General features: G+C 33.7%; 1 protein-coding gene across 39 annotated transcripts in view; it reads right to left on the bottom strand.

Annotated features, from left to right (window-relative positions):
- The window catches only part of LOC108707524 (target of Nesh-SH3), a 181,819-nt gene that overhangs the window by 56,614 nt on the left and 107,533 nt on the right, over positions 1-17,672 (bottom strand). For 11 of the 39 annotated variants that reach the window (XM_041582306.1, XM_041582307.1, XM_041582310.1 and 8 more), the window contains 18 exons: positions 17,386-17,478; positions 15,584-15,667; positions 15,021-15,089; positions 14,334-14,426; positions 12,839-12,913; positions 11,490-11,582; positions 10,740-10,823; positions 8,439-8,516; positions 7,858-7,929; positions 7,637-7,702; positions 6,622-6,696; positions 5,542-5,610; positions 5,386-5,457; positions 4,853-4,921; positions 2,501-2,554; positions 2,216-2,299; positions 2,017-2,082; positions 1,055-1,129 (listed from right to left, as the gene is read on the bottom strand). In XM_041582306.1, the coding sequence (XP_041438240.1) occupies positions 1,055-1,129; positions 2,017-2,082; positions 2,216-2,299; positions 2,501-2,554; positions 4,853-4,921; positions 5,386-5,457; positions 5,542-5,610; positions 6,622-6,696; positions 7,637-7,702; positions 7,858-7,929; positions 8,439-8,516; positions 10,740-10,823; positions 11,490-11,582; positions 12,839-12,913; positions 14,334-14,426; positions 15,021-15,089; positions 15,584-15,667; positions 17,386-17,478 (1,371 nt within the window). The remainder of the gene's footprint in view (positions 1-1,054; positions 1,130-2,016; positions 2,083-2,215; positions 2,300-2,500; positions 2,555-4,852; positions 4,922-5,385; positions 5,458-5,541; positions 5,611-6,621; positions 6,697-7,636; positions 7,703-7,857; positions 7,930-8,438; positions 8,517-10,739; positions 10,824-11,489; positions 11,583-12,838; positions 12,914-14,333; positions 14,427-15,020; positions 15,090-15,583; positions 15,668-17,385; positions 17,479-17,672) is intronic. The other 28 variants (XM_041582311.1, XM_041582330.1, XM_041582336.1 and 25 more) reach the window with 22 other exon arrangements.

Below are 17,672 nucleotides of genomic sequence, written 5' to 3'. Positions count from 1 at the left end.
AACAATGATGTCACCACCCACTCTACAATGTCTGTATATTTCTGCATACCTGGAAGTTAAACAAAACTGCTGACAATGTACAAAATAAATGAATTTAATAGCATTAAATTAATATTCAGAAAAACATTCATGAATATGCATTTCCTCCCATGTTTTACTAGTAACTAGTTACTTCTGTTTATGTTTTCATAGGCTAATGTTTCCCTGCTTGGCTGCATTATCTAGAGAAAGGTGTTTTCTGACTGGTACATTGGGCTATAAGCTGATTTTCCAATGCCTTAGCTTTTTAAAGTGGAGAGAGATCTCCAAGACATACAATTATGTTTAAAGGCATAAGAACACCATTAAATGGAGTTATATTTGGGGTGCTTCAACTACATGGACCAATGTATTGTCAGAAGGTACTCCCCCCAAGATATTGCAACCAGGTAGAAAAGTATTTTCTGTGTCTGTGAAAAATGTGACCAGAGGTAATTAATTAGGAGTTACTTAAAGCTTATGGGACCAGGAAATGCTCATTGATCATTCTCTTTTCTGTGTGTTTGTAACATTAACATCTGTTAAAGGGAAAGGTGTCTTTCATTTGACGAGTAAATAAAGCTAAAAGCAGATAAGGCAAAATGGATAGAAAAGGCACCTGTAAAGTGTACTTATTGCACTTATTGGGAAGGAAAAAAGCTGTGATGTATGAAGCTGTGAACACATTTATTTGGATCTTTAGCTCATTGAAATGTACCCAGAAAGGGATTTGTTGAAATATTTATTAGATGAAAATACAGGACAGTATGCAAGAATATTTGAGGTGTGCATAACTACTCAGCTTGTAGAACACCGGCTATACATTTTCACCATGTTTAGCAGCATAAAATAGATCTAGGCATAGTTTTGTGGTTCCAACTTTACTACTTGTGGTTTCAGGATAATCAAATAGATGCAATCTAATTAGGTTTATAAGCATCTTTTTCTTTGGCAAAGGAACTGTTCAAAATACAACAGAAGTGAGTGTAAGTTTTTATTTTTTGGGAGGAGAGTTCTATGAAGAGAAAGCACATACTGTATTTACCGGCAGTTGAAGAAGGACTTTCAGTTGTGGCTCTGGGTTTAGGAGAAATACTTTTTTCAGTTGTATCTGGCACAGAAAAAACAACATTTCTTTTGAATGTGTAATTTCCTCACACCAGGCTAGTCCTGTTAGTATTTTGATATCATGCTTCTGGTAGCAGAACATGTTGGCTCAACTTTTACAAATCAATGGAGTACCCATGCAATGTCAACTAACAGACTGCTAATGCCTGTTAGCATAATACATAGAACATAGATGATGCACACACACACGCGTCCTATCTTACTAGCTGATTCTGCAGAGGCATTGTTATGACTACAATTGAATTCTCTAGTACCCTTATTATTATATTTTGCTATTCTGCAAAAAAGTGCAGTGGAAGTTTAATTCCGCTTCATTTGCCCCTTAAGTTATATTGAAAATGGATTTTGTTTTTAGTTGCCTCAGAAGAATCACAACATGCATTCATATGGAAGGGGATGAAACCTTTTCAAAAGTGCTTCAGTGAGTTAAATTTTTAATGAAGATTTCTTGAATAAAAGAATACACTGTACTACATTGTAAATTACATATTGGAATATTTCTTAAATGTATGAACTACAATGGATCATTTCTTATTATCTTATACATGAATAAAGGGTCATAGTACTATTTTATACGGTGAACCAAGCTCATTCAACGTTTTTTCAAGCAACAATGGAAAATATGCAAGCATGATGTCAAACATGGTGTAAAGCTACATGTGACATTACAAGCAGAATAAAAAATACAGTCCATGTGCTTGATGCATAGTTCATGCATCAGAGGTTAGCTGTACCAATAAAAACTTACAAAAATATAAAAGATGAGAGAACATAAATTAAGCAAGCTTTGGGTTAAATGAAAACATATTATGTGAGTTTAGTTGTGGGCAAACACTGAAGATGCTTAAGCTGAGTAAAAATAATCTTTACCAAGAGGATCATCAATTAAATGGACACTGATAAGCTTAATGGATACTTGATGGGTTTCTTTAGGATCTGCATGGAACAGAATGATATTGTTAAATCTGTACCTTCACTCTGTAATCAGTGATGTATTTGTTCCTAAGACAAGTGCTACTTCCAATGGCACTGACTGATCAAACTGTATGTTAAAGGAATCAGTTATTACCAAGTTTTGGGAGGGGGTTTTCTGTTGCCAGAGTTTCTTTGGGTGCGGAAGGAGAAGAAGATATTTTTATTGTTTCCGTTTGGACTAAAAGAAAAATGTAAGAGCGGATTGTGAAATTAAAATCAAACCACATGAATCCTGCCCTTGAAATAACACAAAGCAACATTGCTTCCTTCTATAGTAAGCACTGCATAGCATATGAAAATGTGTAATACAAGTACCTAGATAGAAAAATACATTGTGTATGATAATTAGAAAAGGAAAATAAATGTTAGTTTTAATTACCCTCAGTTGTTCTGGCTTCTTCTACAGCACTGACTGTTTGAGATTCCTTAAAAACTGAATGGTATAAAGGTTTCAGTTAAGGGGAACTAGAAGGAATATGTAAAGCAAAACCAATTGTCTGTGCAAAAAAATACAGGCAGGCTGAATCTGGCTTTGAACTAGCTTAAACTACAATTATCTTCTACATCACATGTCAGAAAACACATTAATACTTTAAAGGAGTTGTTCACCTTTAAATCAACTTTTAGTATGATGTGGAGAAGTATATTCTGAGAAAATTTGTAGTTGGATTTAATTTTTTATTATTTGTCGTTTTTCGGTTATTTGGTTTTTTATTCAGTAGCTCTCTATTTTGCAATTTCCGCAATCTGGTTGCTGGAGTCTATATTACTCTAGTAGCAATGCATTGATTTGAATAAGAGACTAGAATATGAATAGGAGAGGCCTGAATAGAGAGATGAATAATAATAAGTAGCAATAAAAATACATTTGTAGCCTTTAAAAAGCTACGTGAGTTATTTATCAAAGGTTGAGTGTTTTATACCTTGAATGAACTCGAAGGAACTCACAACTCAAATAGTTTCTAATTTAAGAATAAACGCAAAAGGGAAAAACTTGATTCTGCGAGTTCGGGGTTAACAAACCAAAAATCAAGTTTTCGGCGAAAAAAAATGTAATTGCTTGAATTTTTCGAGTTTTTAGTGATACCCTCCAAAAAAACTTGAACAGAATAAAGGCTATTAACATCTTCAAATGGTTCAAGGGACCTCGGCCATTGACTCCTACATGGCCTTGATGGGTTTTAGATGGTGTATTTTCAGATTAGAGCTATTCCAGGGTGGGGGCATGATAAATCATGAAAAAATTTTGTTTAGTTCTTTTTTTAACCCGAAAATTTGTTTTTTGACCAAAAAAATTAGGTTGAAAACTCAAATTTTGTGAGAAATGAAAAACTTGAACCTTAATAAATAACCACCTAAGAGTCAGAAGAAAATGGCAAAGAATGAAATAACAATAAAAAATAAATAACGAAAACCAATTGAAAAGTTGCTTTGAATTGGCTATTCTGTAACCTACTAAAAGTTAATGTAAAGGTGAACCACCCCTTTAATGCAGGATACAAAAGAAAGATACACCTTGATAAATCAATATGCATTCTATACTGCCCAACAATCTGAAGCATTTTTTTAACCTCGGTAAGCAAAAATCACCAAATTGTGGGGGCCAATTAAACTTGTCACTGTAAAGTAGCTGTAAAATTAAAAGCATAGCTACTTTTACATGATTTTTCACAACAATACCACATTTGGAATTTCCTACATCTAGCTTTGGAAGTGTCAGTAAGGGTTGATGAATTTTATTTTGTTGGCTGTTAATTTTAGGCATTCAATTAAAACAGATTAATCATTTTTAATATATTTGCTACACATAGGGAAAGAAATGTTGGAATCGGGTCATTTGCTATGTATTTAGTATAAAGGGGCTCCTTTGCTGCTTGTAACTGCTATTTTTTTGATATCTAAACTTTAAAAAGTAGTAGTCCTGGGTCCTTGAAATGGACCATTAAGTATTGTTATTGTATTAACACATTCAATGGCACTGACAGTGTCTTTAATATTAATATTGCAGTAAAATAAATATTTTTTTCTATTCAAATGTCACCATCTCCACTGACTTCAATCAATGCTAGGTAAAGGCAACTCAATGTGAAATTATTGCATTTCAGGGGATCAGCAAGGCAATGACAAAATACAAAAGGATGCACCATCACAAAAATAGGAAACAAATATTGCAATTATTACAATTACAAGGTCTGTGTTAACAGGTGCAGAAGTGCATCCATTGAGACACAATACACACAAAATGCATGTGCAATGTGCACAGCACAAAATGTTGCATAACTCTATAGGTGTCATTTACACAAGCAAGCAAAAGCACTAAGGGGCTAAAACTGCCCCCCTTATTACTTATTTTGAAAGCATTTGGGGCCAGGTGTGGACCAAAGACCCACATTGGAAATTACACAAAAGTTAAGGGGTGGGAGGGGAGACAGCACTGTGCAAATTGCATAATTAGTAATGCAGATGCATTTGTGGATTTGAAAATTCTGTTTAATTTATTAAGTCAGTTGTGTGTGTAGTCCTAACACACAAAGGAATCCCAGGTTGAATGCAAGTGTTTTTACAATTCAACAAAACACAATTCACAATAAACATCCAATTCAATCCAAGTCAAATGCATCCTTAAAAAATATCCATCAGAAGTAGTTTAATAGACTTTACCCCTAGTCCACCATATTTCTAATTAACAACACATTAAGCATGTTCATGCAGTACATTCTCAGCACATTACCAGTTGTGGGCTCTGTTTCTGTCTTTGATACAGTTTCAAGGTCTTGAACATATTGCTCTTCAGTGGTTGCTGTAAATAAATGCTTATAATGACTATTTTGTAATTCTTATATATAGATTTAATCCCTGACAAAATTAGATCATAGACATGGGATAGTGTAAAATGAAAATCCGGTACAATATTGTCTAACTTCTGTGCTTCCATTGTAGACTTTTAGTCCCAAAGACTTTAGTATTGTAGCAGCTTTACTGTAGTCATGAAGGGTAGCAGATTGCATGAATATCCAGACCTCTCCTGGCTGACACTAAACACTGGGTGCAAGTGGATCTGGGAATCTAGTGTCCCACTAGTTGGTGGAGCTGTAACAACTATTCCAGCTACTTATGCAGCCCACACATTGGTGGTTCTATCTGGTATGAGATAGAATTTAATGGAAGATCACATATATAGAAGGAGCAGACAATGGTTTCTAAATCAAATTCCAGGGGGGGCACTAGAAATATAAAAATATGATAGAAACAGCTTTACATTACCTACAACTCTTTCCTGCTCAAAGGTATGAGTTGCTTCAGTTGTAATTGTCTTAGAAACTGACTGTGTGCTGTCTGGGGTAAATTAAAAAAAAATCAAAGTCAGGGATGTTAACAGTAAAACTGAAAGAGGAGTCTTTAATTTCTAACAATTATTACTTTTACCAGCTTCCATCTGTGGTGCTTCAGTACTAAGGCTAGGTTTGGAGGTTTGTAGGTAAGGTATTTCTGAAAGAAATAGTATAATTTTCCCTTAGCCTATTTAAAACTCATTAACAAGGTAGAACTACATTGCAGGAAAAAGCAATTATAAGAGAATAGAATGTTGGATATGCAGGAACAGCAGGAATTCCATCTGTAAAAAAGCTGAATATTTGGTAAAACTCAGCAGAGGCAAACCAGTCTCAGATGTTGACCTCCTATTAATAGTGGGGATGGAAGTTAGGTAGCATTTTGCAACGACAAAACACCACAGCAGAGATTTTCATAAAGTGAAATATATATGTCTGGAGAGTAAATTAAATTAACAGAAACCATGTATATTTAAGCTTCTCCCACCATATTGTCAAATAAAACAGAAATCAAGAATCAACACACTGTGTCCAATATATTGCAGCTTTCCACTCTTTGCATTATAGTACGCTGTAAAACATATACATATGAAGGGTGTGTAAACCAGATATTTGCTACAGTCTTAAAAGGAAAATCAATAAAGGCTAGAATTTACTTGGGTAATACCTCGGTTATTACCATGGTGCTCTGTAAACAAATATTTCTTTGTACTGAATGTACAAAAATATCAGCAATTGTTCACAAGGGGTTGAATGAAATTATGATAAATTGTGATAAGATTTATACAGGTGACATATTGAGATGTTGAAATATTGAGAGATGACATTAACAAGCTAAGCTCTTCTCAGCGCAGAATCCTTGAGAAAAATAAAACATTGCCACTCTATAAAGGAACCAAATATTACATTCCATTGTAAGCAGAGTTTCCAACAATTTCTTAAGGCCTAAGGCAAATATAATGAAATTCAGTGGTATTTTAATTAACAAATTCCTAAAATTGCAACTCATTTTATTCCACATTTAGTGCAAAATAGTATTCTTTGGCTGTCACAGAAAATACTTCTCTTATTTAGACCCACCCCTCCAAATGTAACGTTACAGAAGAATCTGTTTATAGATAAAATGTAAAATGCAGTATAAAGGACATTCATATAAACAGTAATGTACCATATAGGACTACAGGCACTTCAGTTTTAGCAATATGATGGGATTTGGTAGGTACTGGTAGACTTTTAACCAATTCTGAAAGAAAAATCCCAAGATTATTGACAGAAGTTTTAATTTGATAAATTTTTAAGAAAAAAAAAAGAAGAAAACATGAACATGCTAAAGCTTGCAATAATCCCAGACTTTTTAATGAAATCATTGAGGGGAGATTTATAAAAGCAAAATTATAAAAAATAATTATGTAGAAATCCCTTTTGTATTTTTACCCTTATTCTAAAAGAGAAAAAAACCCTTTAGATGATATATTGTAACCCATAACACCCAATCAGCAGGTAGCATTTACTGGTCACCTGTTTGAAAGCAAATATCTTATTGGTTGTTATATCTTACTTTCACCTGGGCAAATGTAGTGCCTTTTATTACACATGAGGGATATTGCCATAACATAGCAATATATCAAATATGGGTATTGTTCCCTATAAAATTCTGTCCACAGACAACATTTAGAATCTAAGTCTAGATTAAATTAAACGAGAAAAGTGCAGCATCTAATCTCTGTTTTATTGCATCCCTGTTGCAAAAATAGGGATATACTTTAAATTCTTATCAAACATCAACCAATTTAATTTAAGGAAAGCCCCTTCCTTTCCCAGAAACTCGGAAACAAGAAAACTGGTACAACAGACTGATAAGAACATCAACCCCCAATGTTTTCAACTGTTCAATGGGCTAAAGCAAGTGGCAATCTCATTCCGGAGAGAAGCAGTGTTGGTGATGGTGTCCAAGGCTATCTGTTGCATTCAAGAACTTCAAGAACAAGAGGCAAAAGAGACAACTGAATGTATAATTTTAAGAATGGATTTTTTTAAAATAATTGTTATTACAGAAAGAACAATGCTGTATAGGTAGAATGCAGCAGTTGCTGGAGAAAATGGTGCAAATGACTTGTCATGCTATGTTCTTACAATGACAAATGGAAAAAAGCAGTTTTCCATCAAAAAAGAATTAACATTACCAACAGTTGGGCTTTCTATGGTTTGAAAGGGCGGGCTACTGTAAATGTCTGTTTGGACTGAAGATTCTAAAATAAAAAGATGTAGTAAATACATTCTTAAATATAAAGTCCAATAGAAATGTAATGAGCATATCCGTTGCTGATTTATATATATATATATATATATATATATATATATATATATATTTTATATATAGACTGTAAAAAAATATGGGATTTACCATGGGGGGTTTGTTGATTTTCCCAGCTGGATATTGTAGCCGGAATATATACAGACTGCTTCTCTCTGGCAGCTAAAGACAAATTTGGGTAACAGATGATATATGAGTGGTTTTATTCCTGTGGTGATGCATATTAAATTGTGCTCTGTTAAATCAATAAGGGAAATAGAGTAGGATGTATAAGCAATTAGCATCAAGCAAAAACTGTTATATAGCTACACTAGCAGAGGAAGATTACCAATGCCTTAGGATAAAGAAATAGTGTTTTAAATTTGATATTTTTAACTGAAAACTCTCAGCAGAATTTAGGTCCTTCTTTGGTAAAACTATATAATTCCTAATCCATGTTTTGATGTGACCCAAAACTGGCACCTCATTGGAACTACAATTATGTCTCTAAGATATTCATACAATAGTCTCTTGGAGCACCCTTGCTGCTTGTGAATACTCATGTTTCACAAAAGAAAGTTACAATAAGCTAAGCCTTAATAAAAACACAAGTATTGTACTGATTTAAGATGGCAGGCTGAGAGAAGATGGATATGGCAAGAAGAAAAAAAGGCGTAAACTATTTTATTTACCCTCTGTGGTCTTAAAATGTGTGTGAAGTTTGTCAGTGCTCACTTGTGGAACTTCTGTAGATTCTGGAACAATCTCTGCTAAAAAAGCCATCAATGTGTCAAATAGGAAATGTAACACTCATCAAACTACCTTCACTCCCTTATTTTCTTCTCTGTAGTATATGGACCAACACTTGCCCTTTATGTTTAATAAGCTTAGAGGAATTGAGAGGCATAATAGTAAACTATGTTTTAACAATGAAAAAAAAATTATGATGATGATGATGTGTTGATGCATGAAATTTTAAATAGACATAATAAATCTTTCTATTTATTTGTGTTGTTAGTGTATTTATTGTTTTATTTAGAATAACAAAAATGCTAATAAGCAATTATAAATGTATATTCATGCATATAATTAAAGAATGAATAAATGACATTTAACCACTGCAGCAGTGCATTATGCACAGGTCCCTGGAACTACAGCCTATGGCAGGCATCAATTCCAAGGGTCAATAAGGCTCATTTATGAACACTGGGCAGTAATCCATAGCAATCAATTAGTCATTAGCTTCATAATTTTGTTCCGGTTTTGAGATACACGCTACCGTTTCTGCGGTGTTCCCTTCTCTCCCTTTATCTCAATCCCCTTTTAAATTCAGCAGCTACTGGCTGTCCTGCTCGCTAGTGATTTATGGGCTACCCCTCCTCCTTATGGGCAGTGGTGAGATTTGTGTCCTGTGATTATTTATGCACTACTGTGAAGGAAAAAATCTCCCGAAAAATGCATATCCATTGAAAATAACTGAAATCGCCAGCCGTAAAACCAACATATCTAACCAACTAACAAAGTCTCCCGGAGGCAAATTCTGGCTACTTTGTGATATGTTGGTTGTACTGCCTGTTATTTCCAACGGAGACACATTTTCAGGAGATTTGTCACCCACAGTCACGCATAAATAATAGTGGGTGACAAATCTCCCATCGGCCACTGCCCTAACTGTTAGATAGGGGTCAAGGGTAGTCATACTGTATATGAACATACTTCAAGAATCTCTGCAGCTTCTACTCACCAGGGAAGAGTAGGACAGCTGACGGAATGAAATTCAAGGGAAATGGCTATTAATGGATAGAAGTGAAAGCTGCAGAAATTATTGAATGTATCTAAAAACAGGTACAAAATTTTGAACAGACATTTAAGAAATTACTTTATGTCCCCTTTAAGAAAGACAAATTTTCCAAGCAAAGAACTAAGTTTAATTGAATATGTACCAGAAGGAAATACTACTGTTACAAAATGAGCAAAAAAAAAAAAACAAATGGGGCAAAAATGACAAGCTGTCCTGGCATCGAAAGCTTTAAATGACATCTAGGCCATTATATTTGATTTGCCCAATTTATTTTTATGATTTGCCATTCTTCATTTAAATTTAAATGAAAACTACCGTGTGTCCATGATAGAGCTAAAAACTTATTGGGAAGCAATCAGCAATATGGCGATTTTTGTTTCCTGTGCACACAACAAATTGTAGTGCTCACAAAGAATTCTGAGGACAAATACATAATTTTGTACTTATTCTGACCCACCCACTTCTCTGCACACACTGCTTTAGAAAGTATAAACAAAAGTTAATTCTGGTGCACATAGCCATTAAAAAATTAAAGGACAGTGTAGATTTGGGTACCTATTGGGAGGCAATTTTGCCAAACTTTTAGATCCTATTGAATAATCTGTCTTTCTTTGATAACTTTTAGTATGATGTAATTCAGTGATCAGCATGTGTCATAAAGTTGCCAAAGTGACAAAGTGTGACTTTTTTGTACTTTAAACAGGCAGATACAAATATAGATACAAATCAGTCCCAGTGCTGCAAGCTTAAGGCAAAACAATGTATGGACCATATCATGGGAAACAAATATATAAACTAGTATATTAAGGATGCTAAATAGGGTGCTTAGATTGGGCCAAACTCGAGGAAGGTATGCGCAAAGAGGTGAAAGCAATACATAATGAAAAACCAAAGCACTTTTCATAATAATATCTAAAGTAGAAATTGAGGTCAATAGAGTAGATAATATATTGTATAAAGTCAATCAATCCCTGCTAATTACAGAAGAGATAGTTTGTCTGAAAAGAATGGCCATCTCAACTGAAGATGATTTTTATAAAGTAGAAGCCATTTTGCATTGGAAATATTCTAAATCAATCAGCCTCACCATATCTGAAAAGAATGGCTAAATCATTCATTGAATGGACAAAAATTAAAAAATGCACAATGCACCAAAAAGTTGCAAAGACAGCCAAAGCAATACAAAAGCTACCTTTACCCAATGTTGTGCTCTGCTGTTTGACAGGCACGTGAGTGCTTTGCTGTGGTAAATCTGCAGACTCTGAATACTTCTCAGCTGAAAAGATTCATCACTGAGTCAGACGTGGGAGATAAGCAAACATTATTTACACAATAAAACAGTCTATATTTTCTTAATATTTAGCTGGGCACACCAAACATGACTGAATAAAAGAAAATTGCCCAGCTTATTTTTAATGACTCTACTTCGTTTTTCTTTCACCCTAAGGCAAACCACATATAAAAAATCATTAGACAGTAGAATATTTTTCAATTACCACTCTGTTTCCATACGTATATTGTATGTAGAGCAATTAAGAACATATTTTCTGTAGAAGCCCAAGAAAAGTGACCCAATGAACCATGAAAACAAGTGTCACAAATAGAACAGAAGAGATAAAAAGATATAATTCCTCTAAGAATACCTGCAATTTTACCATAGCCATTAGCTACAACCATTGCCAATGGAATATATATATATATATATCTATATCTATATATATATATATATATATATATATATATATCTATATATATATATATCTATATCTATATATATATATATATATATCTATCTATATATATATATATATATATATATATATATATATATATATATATATATGAAACATGTTATTTTCTTGCACAAAAGTGTAAGTAATGAATAATAAAGTGACGGAAAGAAACATGCTACAATTCCAAAATAAGCAGCATCGAGGTTTACCCTGACTGGTACTTGTTTGTACTCCAGGAACAGGTGTTACTTTCATTGCTAGGTCCAAAGCAGGAGATGACGTTGATGGGATTAAAGATAGACCTAAAACAAGCATATTCTTAATGAGGTAACATGCACATACCATGCACATTCCTACAAAATCAAACTTCTATTTTCTGTTTCTTTAAGCTGCACATTCTAGGCCAAATACAGACCATAGTATGTCGCATTTTAAGCACATTAGGGATGTAGCGAACTGTTCGCCGGCGAACTTGTTCGCGTGAACTGCGACCGTTCGCGTCCGCCGAATGTTCGCGAACGCCGCGCGACGTTCGCATTTTGAGTTCGCGTTCGATTCGAATACAAATCGTTCGACCATTCGACCATTCGAATTCCTTCGACCGCTAAAAATCGAACGATTTCCATTCGTTCGAACGATTGTAAGCATTCGATCGAATGAAAAGCATTCGATCGAATGCTTCGATCGTTCGATTCGAATGAAAATCGTTCGATCGAACGATTAAAATCCTTCGATCGTTCGATTCGAACGATTTTAGCGGGTGTTCGAAGTTCGCGAACTGTTCGCGAACATTCGCATTTTTTGCCGGTGTTCGCGAACACCAAATCGGCAGTTCGCTACATCCCTAAAGCACATCTGGTCAAATCAACTTCAGAAAGAACAGTTACTTTTCTTTTAGCTTCTCTTTTTAACTGTTTGTTAATATGAGCACATGCAATTATTATATATTACAATATACAGTACATGCTTAACTGATAAACCCTATAAATTAATATTTTCTTGACTATTGTGGTACATTTCAAGAACAGAGAAGGCTAGTAGGCCTATTTTTCAGTATGGCACTACATGCATTGTTTTTCTCAACATTAGTGGCCCGGTACACATGTTCTCATGACATTTGTGAGGCACATAATTACAGGGCAGTAAAAATGTTTCCTCAAATCTTAGTTCCTCCTGACTAGCTAAGTCTTCTAGGTCCTACAACAGTCAAAATTTTAAAAAGGGCCCAGAACAATATATTTGCATAATTGTAGACCTAACTTTTCTTACTGGTCCCTCCTTTTTAAATAGCAAAGTTAGAAATTCATTCCTCCATAAAAATAAATCTTTGCAGAAGCAATTATAGTGCATACATTAATATATTGTGCTGGAAGAGTAATCTCCAGAAGAAACATGTCTATAATATATACTAAATAGAGCTAATAAATTTTCCCATTAAGAGAAACAGTGTTTAAGTTCTATATTTCAATTGTTTTTTTACTTTTAAAGTGCTGATTTTGTTTTTATACAGCTTTCTACTATACTAATGTATAGAGGGTGTTGCAGAAAGTGCCTTTACCCATTGTAGTCCTCAGCTGTTCAAAAGGTGTATAAGGTCTCACTTGTCTATCGTCTGGGGATGCTGGGAAAATCTCTGGTGAAGAATGCATCACTGAATCAGTAAATGCAATAAGCTAACACTGTACACATAGACGATTTTGTATTTAATTTTCCGTTATTTGAATACATGATGATGTCTAGGGTAATCTAGACTTCATCTTGGGTAAATGAAATGGATTACAGACAGGATGGTAGCAAGACATTTTGGGGGTTATTTACTAAACTCTGAATGCAAAAATCACAAAAAATTCATGATTTTTTTTTTTAAATCTGACTTTTAAAAAATAATCACAAATTTTTTGGACTTTATTAAACCCAGAGGATGGAAAAGTCTGAATCAGAAAATCCGGCATCTCAGACCTGTCGAGGTTGCATATAATTCAATGGGAGAAGTCCCAATAATTTTTGATATGCGTTGGGTATCGTGCAATACCCCGAAGTTTTAGGAGTTTTCGGGTAAATATCTGAGTTTTCGGGTGAAAAACATGAAAAAAATGTAAAAATTGGATGAAAAATAAAAAAAACATGAAAAATCATTTTTTTTCCCGAAAAGCTAATTTTCGTGAAAATTTAATAATATATAAAAACCCAAGCGAATTTGATCAGAGTGTGTAGAAGAAAATATTGAGATAAATTTGGACTTTGATAAATAACCCCCTTTATGTTACTGGATTTGCTTAAGAAGATTATGTGAGCCTGGTATCAGGCATGAACTCATGTTCTTTGTACATGCCATGCTCTGTGAACTCACTCAGTTAGTGGTAATGGGCAATTCTCAGATTAGTTTCCATAATGGTCACAAAATTTTTGTAGAAGTAACTTTTTTTCTTTACAATGTACTCTAGCCAAAGGATTATTACATAGCAAGTAATATATGGAGACAAAGTAAGGTTGGTCTTCATTTTTATTAAAAAATATTTTATCTTTTTATTTTAAACATGTCTTTTGAAAATGCAACTTGCTGATATTACATGAAGTAAAATTCTAGGACCTGAACTGACCTTATGGGTCATTTCCTTCTTGTATTTAAACATAGGAATAATTACACTAAAAATTCTCAGGAGTGCCACTGATCTTCCTCATAAAACAGACTATATCAGACTGGGCTATGCCAGATAACAGCCTCCTTTGCAGCCCTTGTTGAACACATTTCCAAAAAGTCAAATTAAATGATGTACTCAGTATGCATTGTTTACACTAGTCTACCTCTACAAAAAAATGGAAATGGGGTAAATATAATATTCACATTGCAGGAACTGGGACTGGGTAAAATAAATCTTTATTTAATTTTAAACAATTAAAAAAAAAATTAAAGGTGAAGTATGACACAAGGGTGACATTTCATCCTTAAAGCAGAAATAATGAATGACAAAAGCTCTTTTATGTTTACACATAAAAGTAAATGGAGGGTGATCACATATGTACGAGTTTATGATCAGCAAGCCAAAAATTACCCGGTGTTAAACTGGTTGGATCCTCAGGGGCAGGAGTTTTCTTCATTGTTACATATGCAGTAGGAAAAATTGTTGATTGTACCAAAGGCAGACCTAAAACGTACACATAAATTGTTCCTACTTTGCAGATTGTATTGTAAAATCAGAACATATATGAATATATTTTAAAAAACTTATATTGACATTTATATTATGCTGTAGACACTTTATTATGGGTGTTTATTTAAAATTGTCATTTCTAAGTGACTTCTTGTTGGCTTTGCCAGAGCTAAGGAAAGTAATACAGCTTAGTCCAAGGTTGATGACAACATTTTAGCTGTCATTTCCACTGGTGGTTTTACCTGGTATAGAAGTGCCTGAATTTTGCACTAACTTCTCCCATGCACTTGAACTGAAACATATACATTTTTTCAGACTTAAAATGCCATTGTTTTTCATTCAAGTAGGAGGCAGTTGTGCAGGTTTCGGGCACATTTTCATGCCAAAATTGTCATGTGTTTACTGACCGACCAATGGCATGCATGTCAGTGCAGTTGCAAATGTGGGGTAGAAAACAGAGGATCAAGTTTTCTCATAGATATCAAGCTAGAGTCAAGTGAATCAAGCTAAATATTAGGTTATACTGTTAAAATGAACTCATTATTTTCTATAAACTAAACATAAGATAAAAAAGAAGGCAAAAATCACCATTGCCAGTTTCTGGATTTTCTGTAATGTCTGAGTCATCTTCAGTGTAAGGTTCATTTATTCCTGTTGCTAAAAAAATAAAGTATTCCCATTATCCTTCCTGATCAGCATCATTAAAATTATATGTATGATTAAAATGGTGTATTAAAATGGTGTATATGATTAAAAAGGTGTATTGAAAAATGTACCTACTTTCTATTTGTTCCTATGGGATTTTTAGAAATGTATTTATCAAATGATCATGAATAACTTTTGCCCATTGATAAATAAGCCTCTAAAAATTCCATAGGCATGAATATATAGTAGGTTAGGTTTTCTGTGATGAACTCTAATCTCCCATTCTGATAAATTTGCCCCTAATTGTTAATTCAATATTTCAACCTGTTGCATTGAAAAACTGGAAGACTATTATTGACCAAATCGATGCTACACATAGAACAAATGAGGTATAGAAAACAAGAATATTCAGTGTGACAGATACGTGAGAAAGAGCAAAAGCACTTTTATGTAATCACATGATGTGTGATATTTATATGCATTCAACCTATTCAAAAGAGTTTTACCCTGTATAGAACTGGTTTGTTCTTCAGTACTCTCCCAAGTTACACTTGCAGATGACAAGAATGTTGGTGGAATCAAAGGCAGACCTAAAATGCACATATTTTACTCAACTGATTCAAAGAACATTATAACTTGCAAAAAAATGTATAATGTAGCAATTATTTCCAAAATCAAATGGACTTGCAACTTGACAGTAGTGGTTCTGTTCATCAAAAAAGATATGTGCATTCTCAACTAGACTCTAAGTTGAATCTTGATATCAGTGACCTGCATACTCACACATACACAGAACATTTACATGCAGACACTTACAAATACACAAGTCTTAACTTTACTGTCCTCATGGTGAGTAACCAATCTCAAGTAAAGTAAACATTCCTAAAAGTGACCTCTTGGTGTTTCTGTTTGCAAAAAAAACCTACTAGCATTAATTAACAAACTTTCAGTCAATACTCAATCCCACAAAAAAAAAAAACACAGAAGACTGCACTGCTAAATCATTATGAAAACTGGACTTATGATTGGTGGAGAGACACGTACTTTGACCTTATTTAAGCAGTAGATGTGGTCAGGACAAGCAGTAGAGGGAATATCAATTGACTGAATTTTGGGGGTTATTTACTAAAATCATGAAAAATTCAAAGTCTGAATCAAGAAAATCCGGCATCTCAGACCTGTCGAGTTTGCATATAATTCAATGGGAGAAGTCCCAATGATTTTTGATGTGGGCTGGGTTTCGTGCAATACCCCGAAGTTTTAGGAGTTTTCAGGGAAATATCTGAGTTTTCATGAAAACATGAAAAAATTTGAAAATCGGATGAAAAATAAAAAGAAAACCCCATGAAAATCAGATTTTTTCACGCAAAGCTAATTTTTGGGAAAATGTAATAATAAATTTAAACCCGAGCAAATTTGATCAGAGTTTGTAGAAGAAAATATTGAGATAAATTTGGACTTTGATAAATAACCCCCTTTATGTTATTGGATGTGGATTTGCTTAAGAAGATTATGTGAGCCTGGGATCAGGCATGAACTCATGTTCTTTGTACATGCCATGCTCTGCGAACTCACTCAGTTAGTGGTAATGGGCAATTCTCAGATTAGTTTCCATAATGGTCACAAAATTTTTGTAGAAGTAACTTTTTTTCTTTACAATGTACTCTAGCCAAAGGATTATTATACAGCAAGTAATATATGGAGACAAATCAAAGTTGGTCTTCATTTTTATTAAAAAATATATTTCTATATTTTATCTTTTTATTTTAAACATGTCTTTTGAAAATGCAACTTGCTGATATTACATGAAGTAAAATTCTAGGACCCGAACTGACCTTATGGGTCATTTCCTTCTTGTATTTAAACATAGGAATAATTACACTAAAAATTCTCAGGAGTGCCACTGATCTTCCTCATAAAACAGACTATATCAGACTGGGCTATGCCAGATAACAGCCTCCTTTGCAGCCCTTGTTGAACACATTTCCAAAAAGTCAAATTAAATGATGTACTTGGTATGCATTGTTTACACTAGTCTATCTCTACAAATAATTCTACAAAAAAATGGAAATGGGGTAAATATAATATTCACATTGCAGGAACTAGGACTGGGTAAAATAAATCTTTATTTAATTTTAAACAACTCAAAAAAATGTAATTAAATTAAAGGTGAAGTATGACACAAGGGTGACATTTCATCCTTAAAGCAGAAATAATGAATGACAAAAGCTCTTTTATGTTTACACATAAAAGTAAATGGAGGGTGATCACATATGTATGAGTTTATGATCAGCAAGCCAAAGATTACCCGGTGTTAAACTGGTTGGATCCTCAGGGGCAGGTGTTTTCTTCATTGTTACATATGCAGTAGAAGAAATTGTTGATTGTACCAAAGGCAGACCTAAAATGTACACATTTTTACTAAGTTGATTAACTCAAATTGTTCCTACTTTGCAGATTGTATTGTAAAATTAGAACATTTATTAATTTATTTTAAAAATTATATTGACATTTATATTATGCTGCAGACACTTTATTATGGGTGTTTATTTAAAATTGTCATTTCTAAGTGACTTCTTGTTGGCTTTGCCAGAG

This window comes from Xenopus laevis, chromosome 2L (genome assembly GCF_017654675.1).
Source record: "Xenopus laevis strain J_2021 chromosome 2L, Xenopus_laevis_v10.1, whole genome shotgun sequence".
In the NCBI taxonomy this organism is placed as follows: domain Eukaryota; kingdom Metazoa; phylum Chordata; class Amphibia; order Anura; family Pipidae; genus Xenopus; species Xenopus laevis.
The sequence above is the reverse complement of the archived record's forward strand: the minus strand, read 5'-3'. Positions and strand labels throughout refer to the sequence as shown.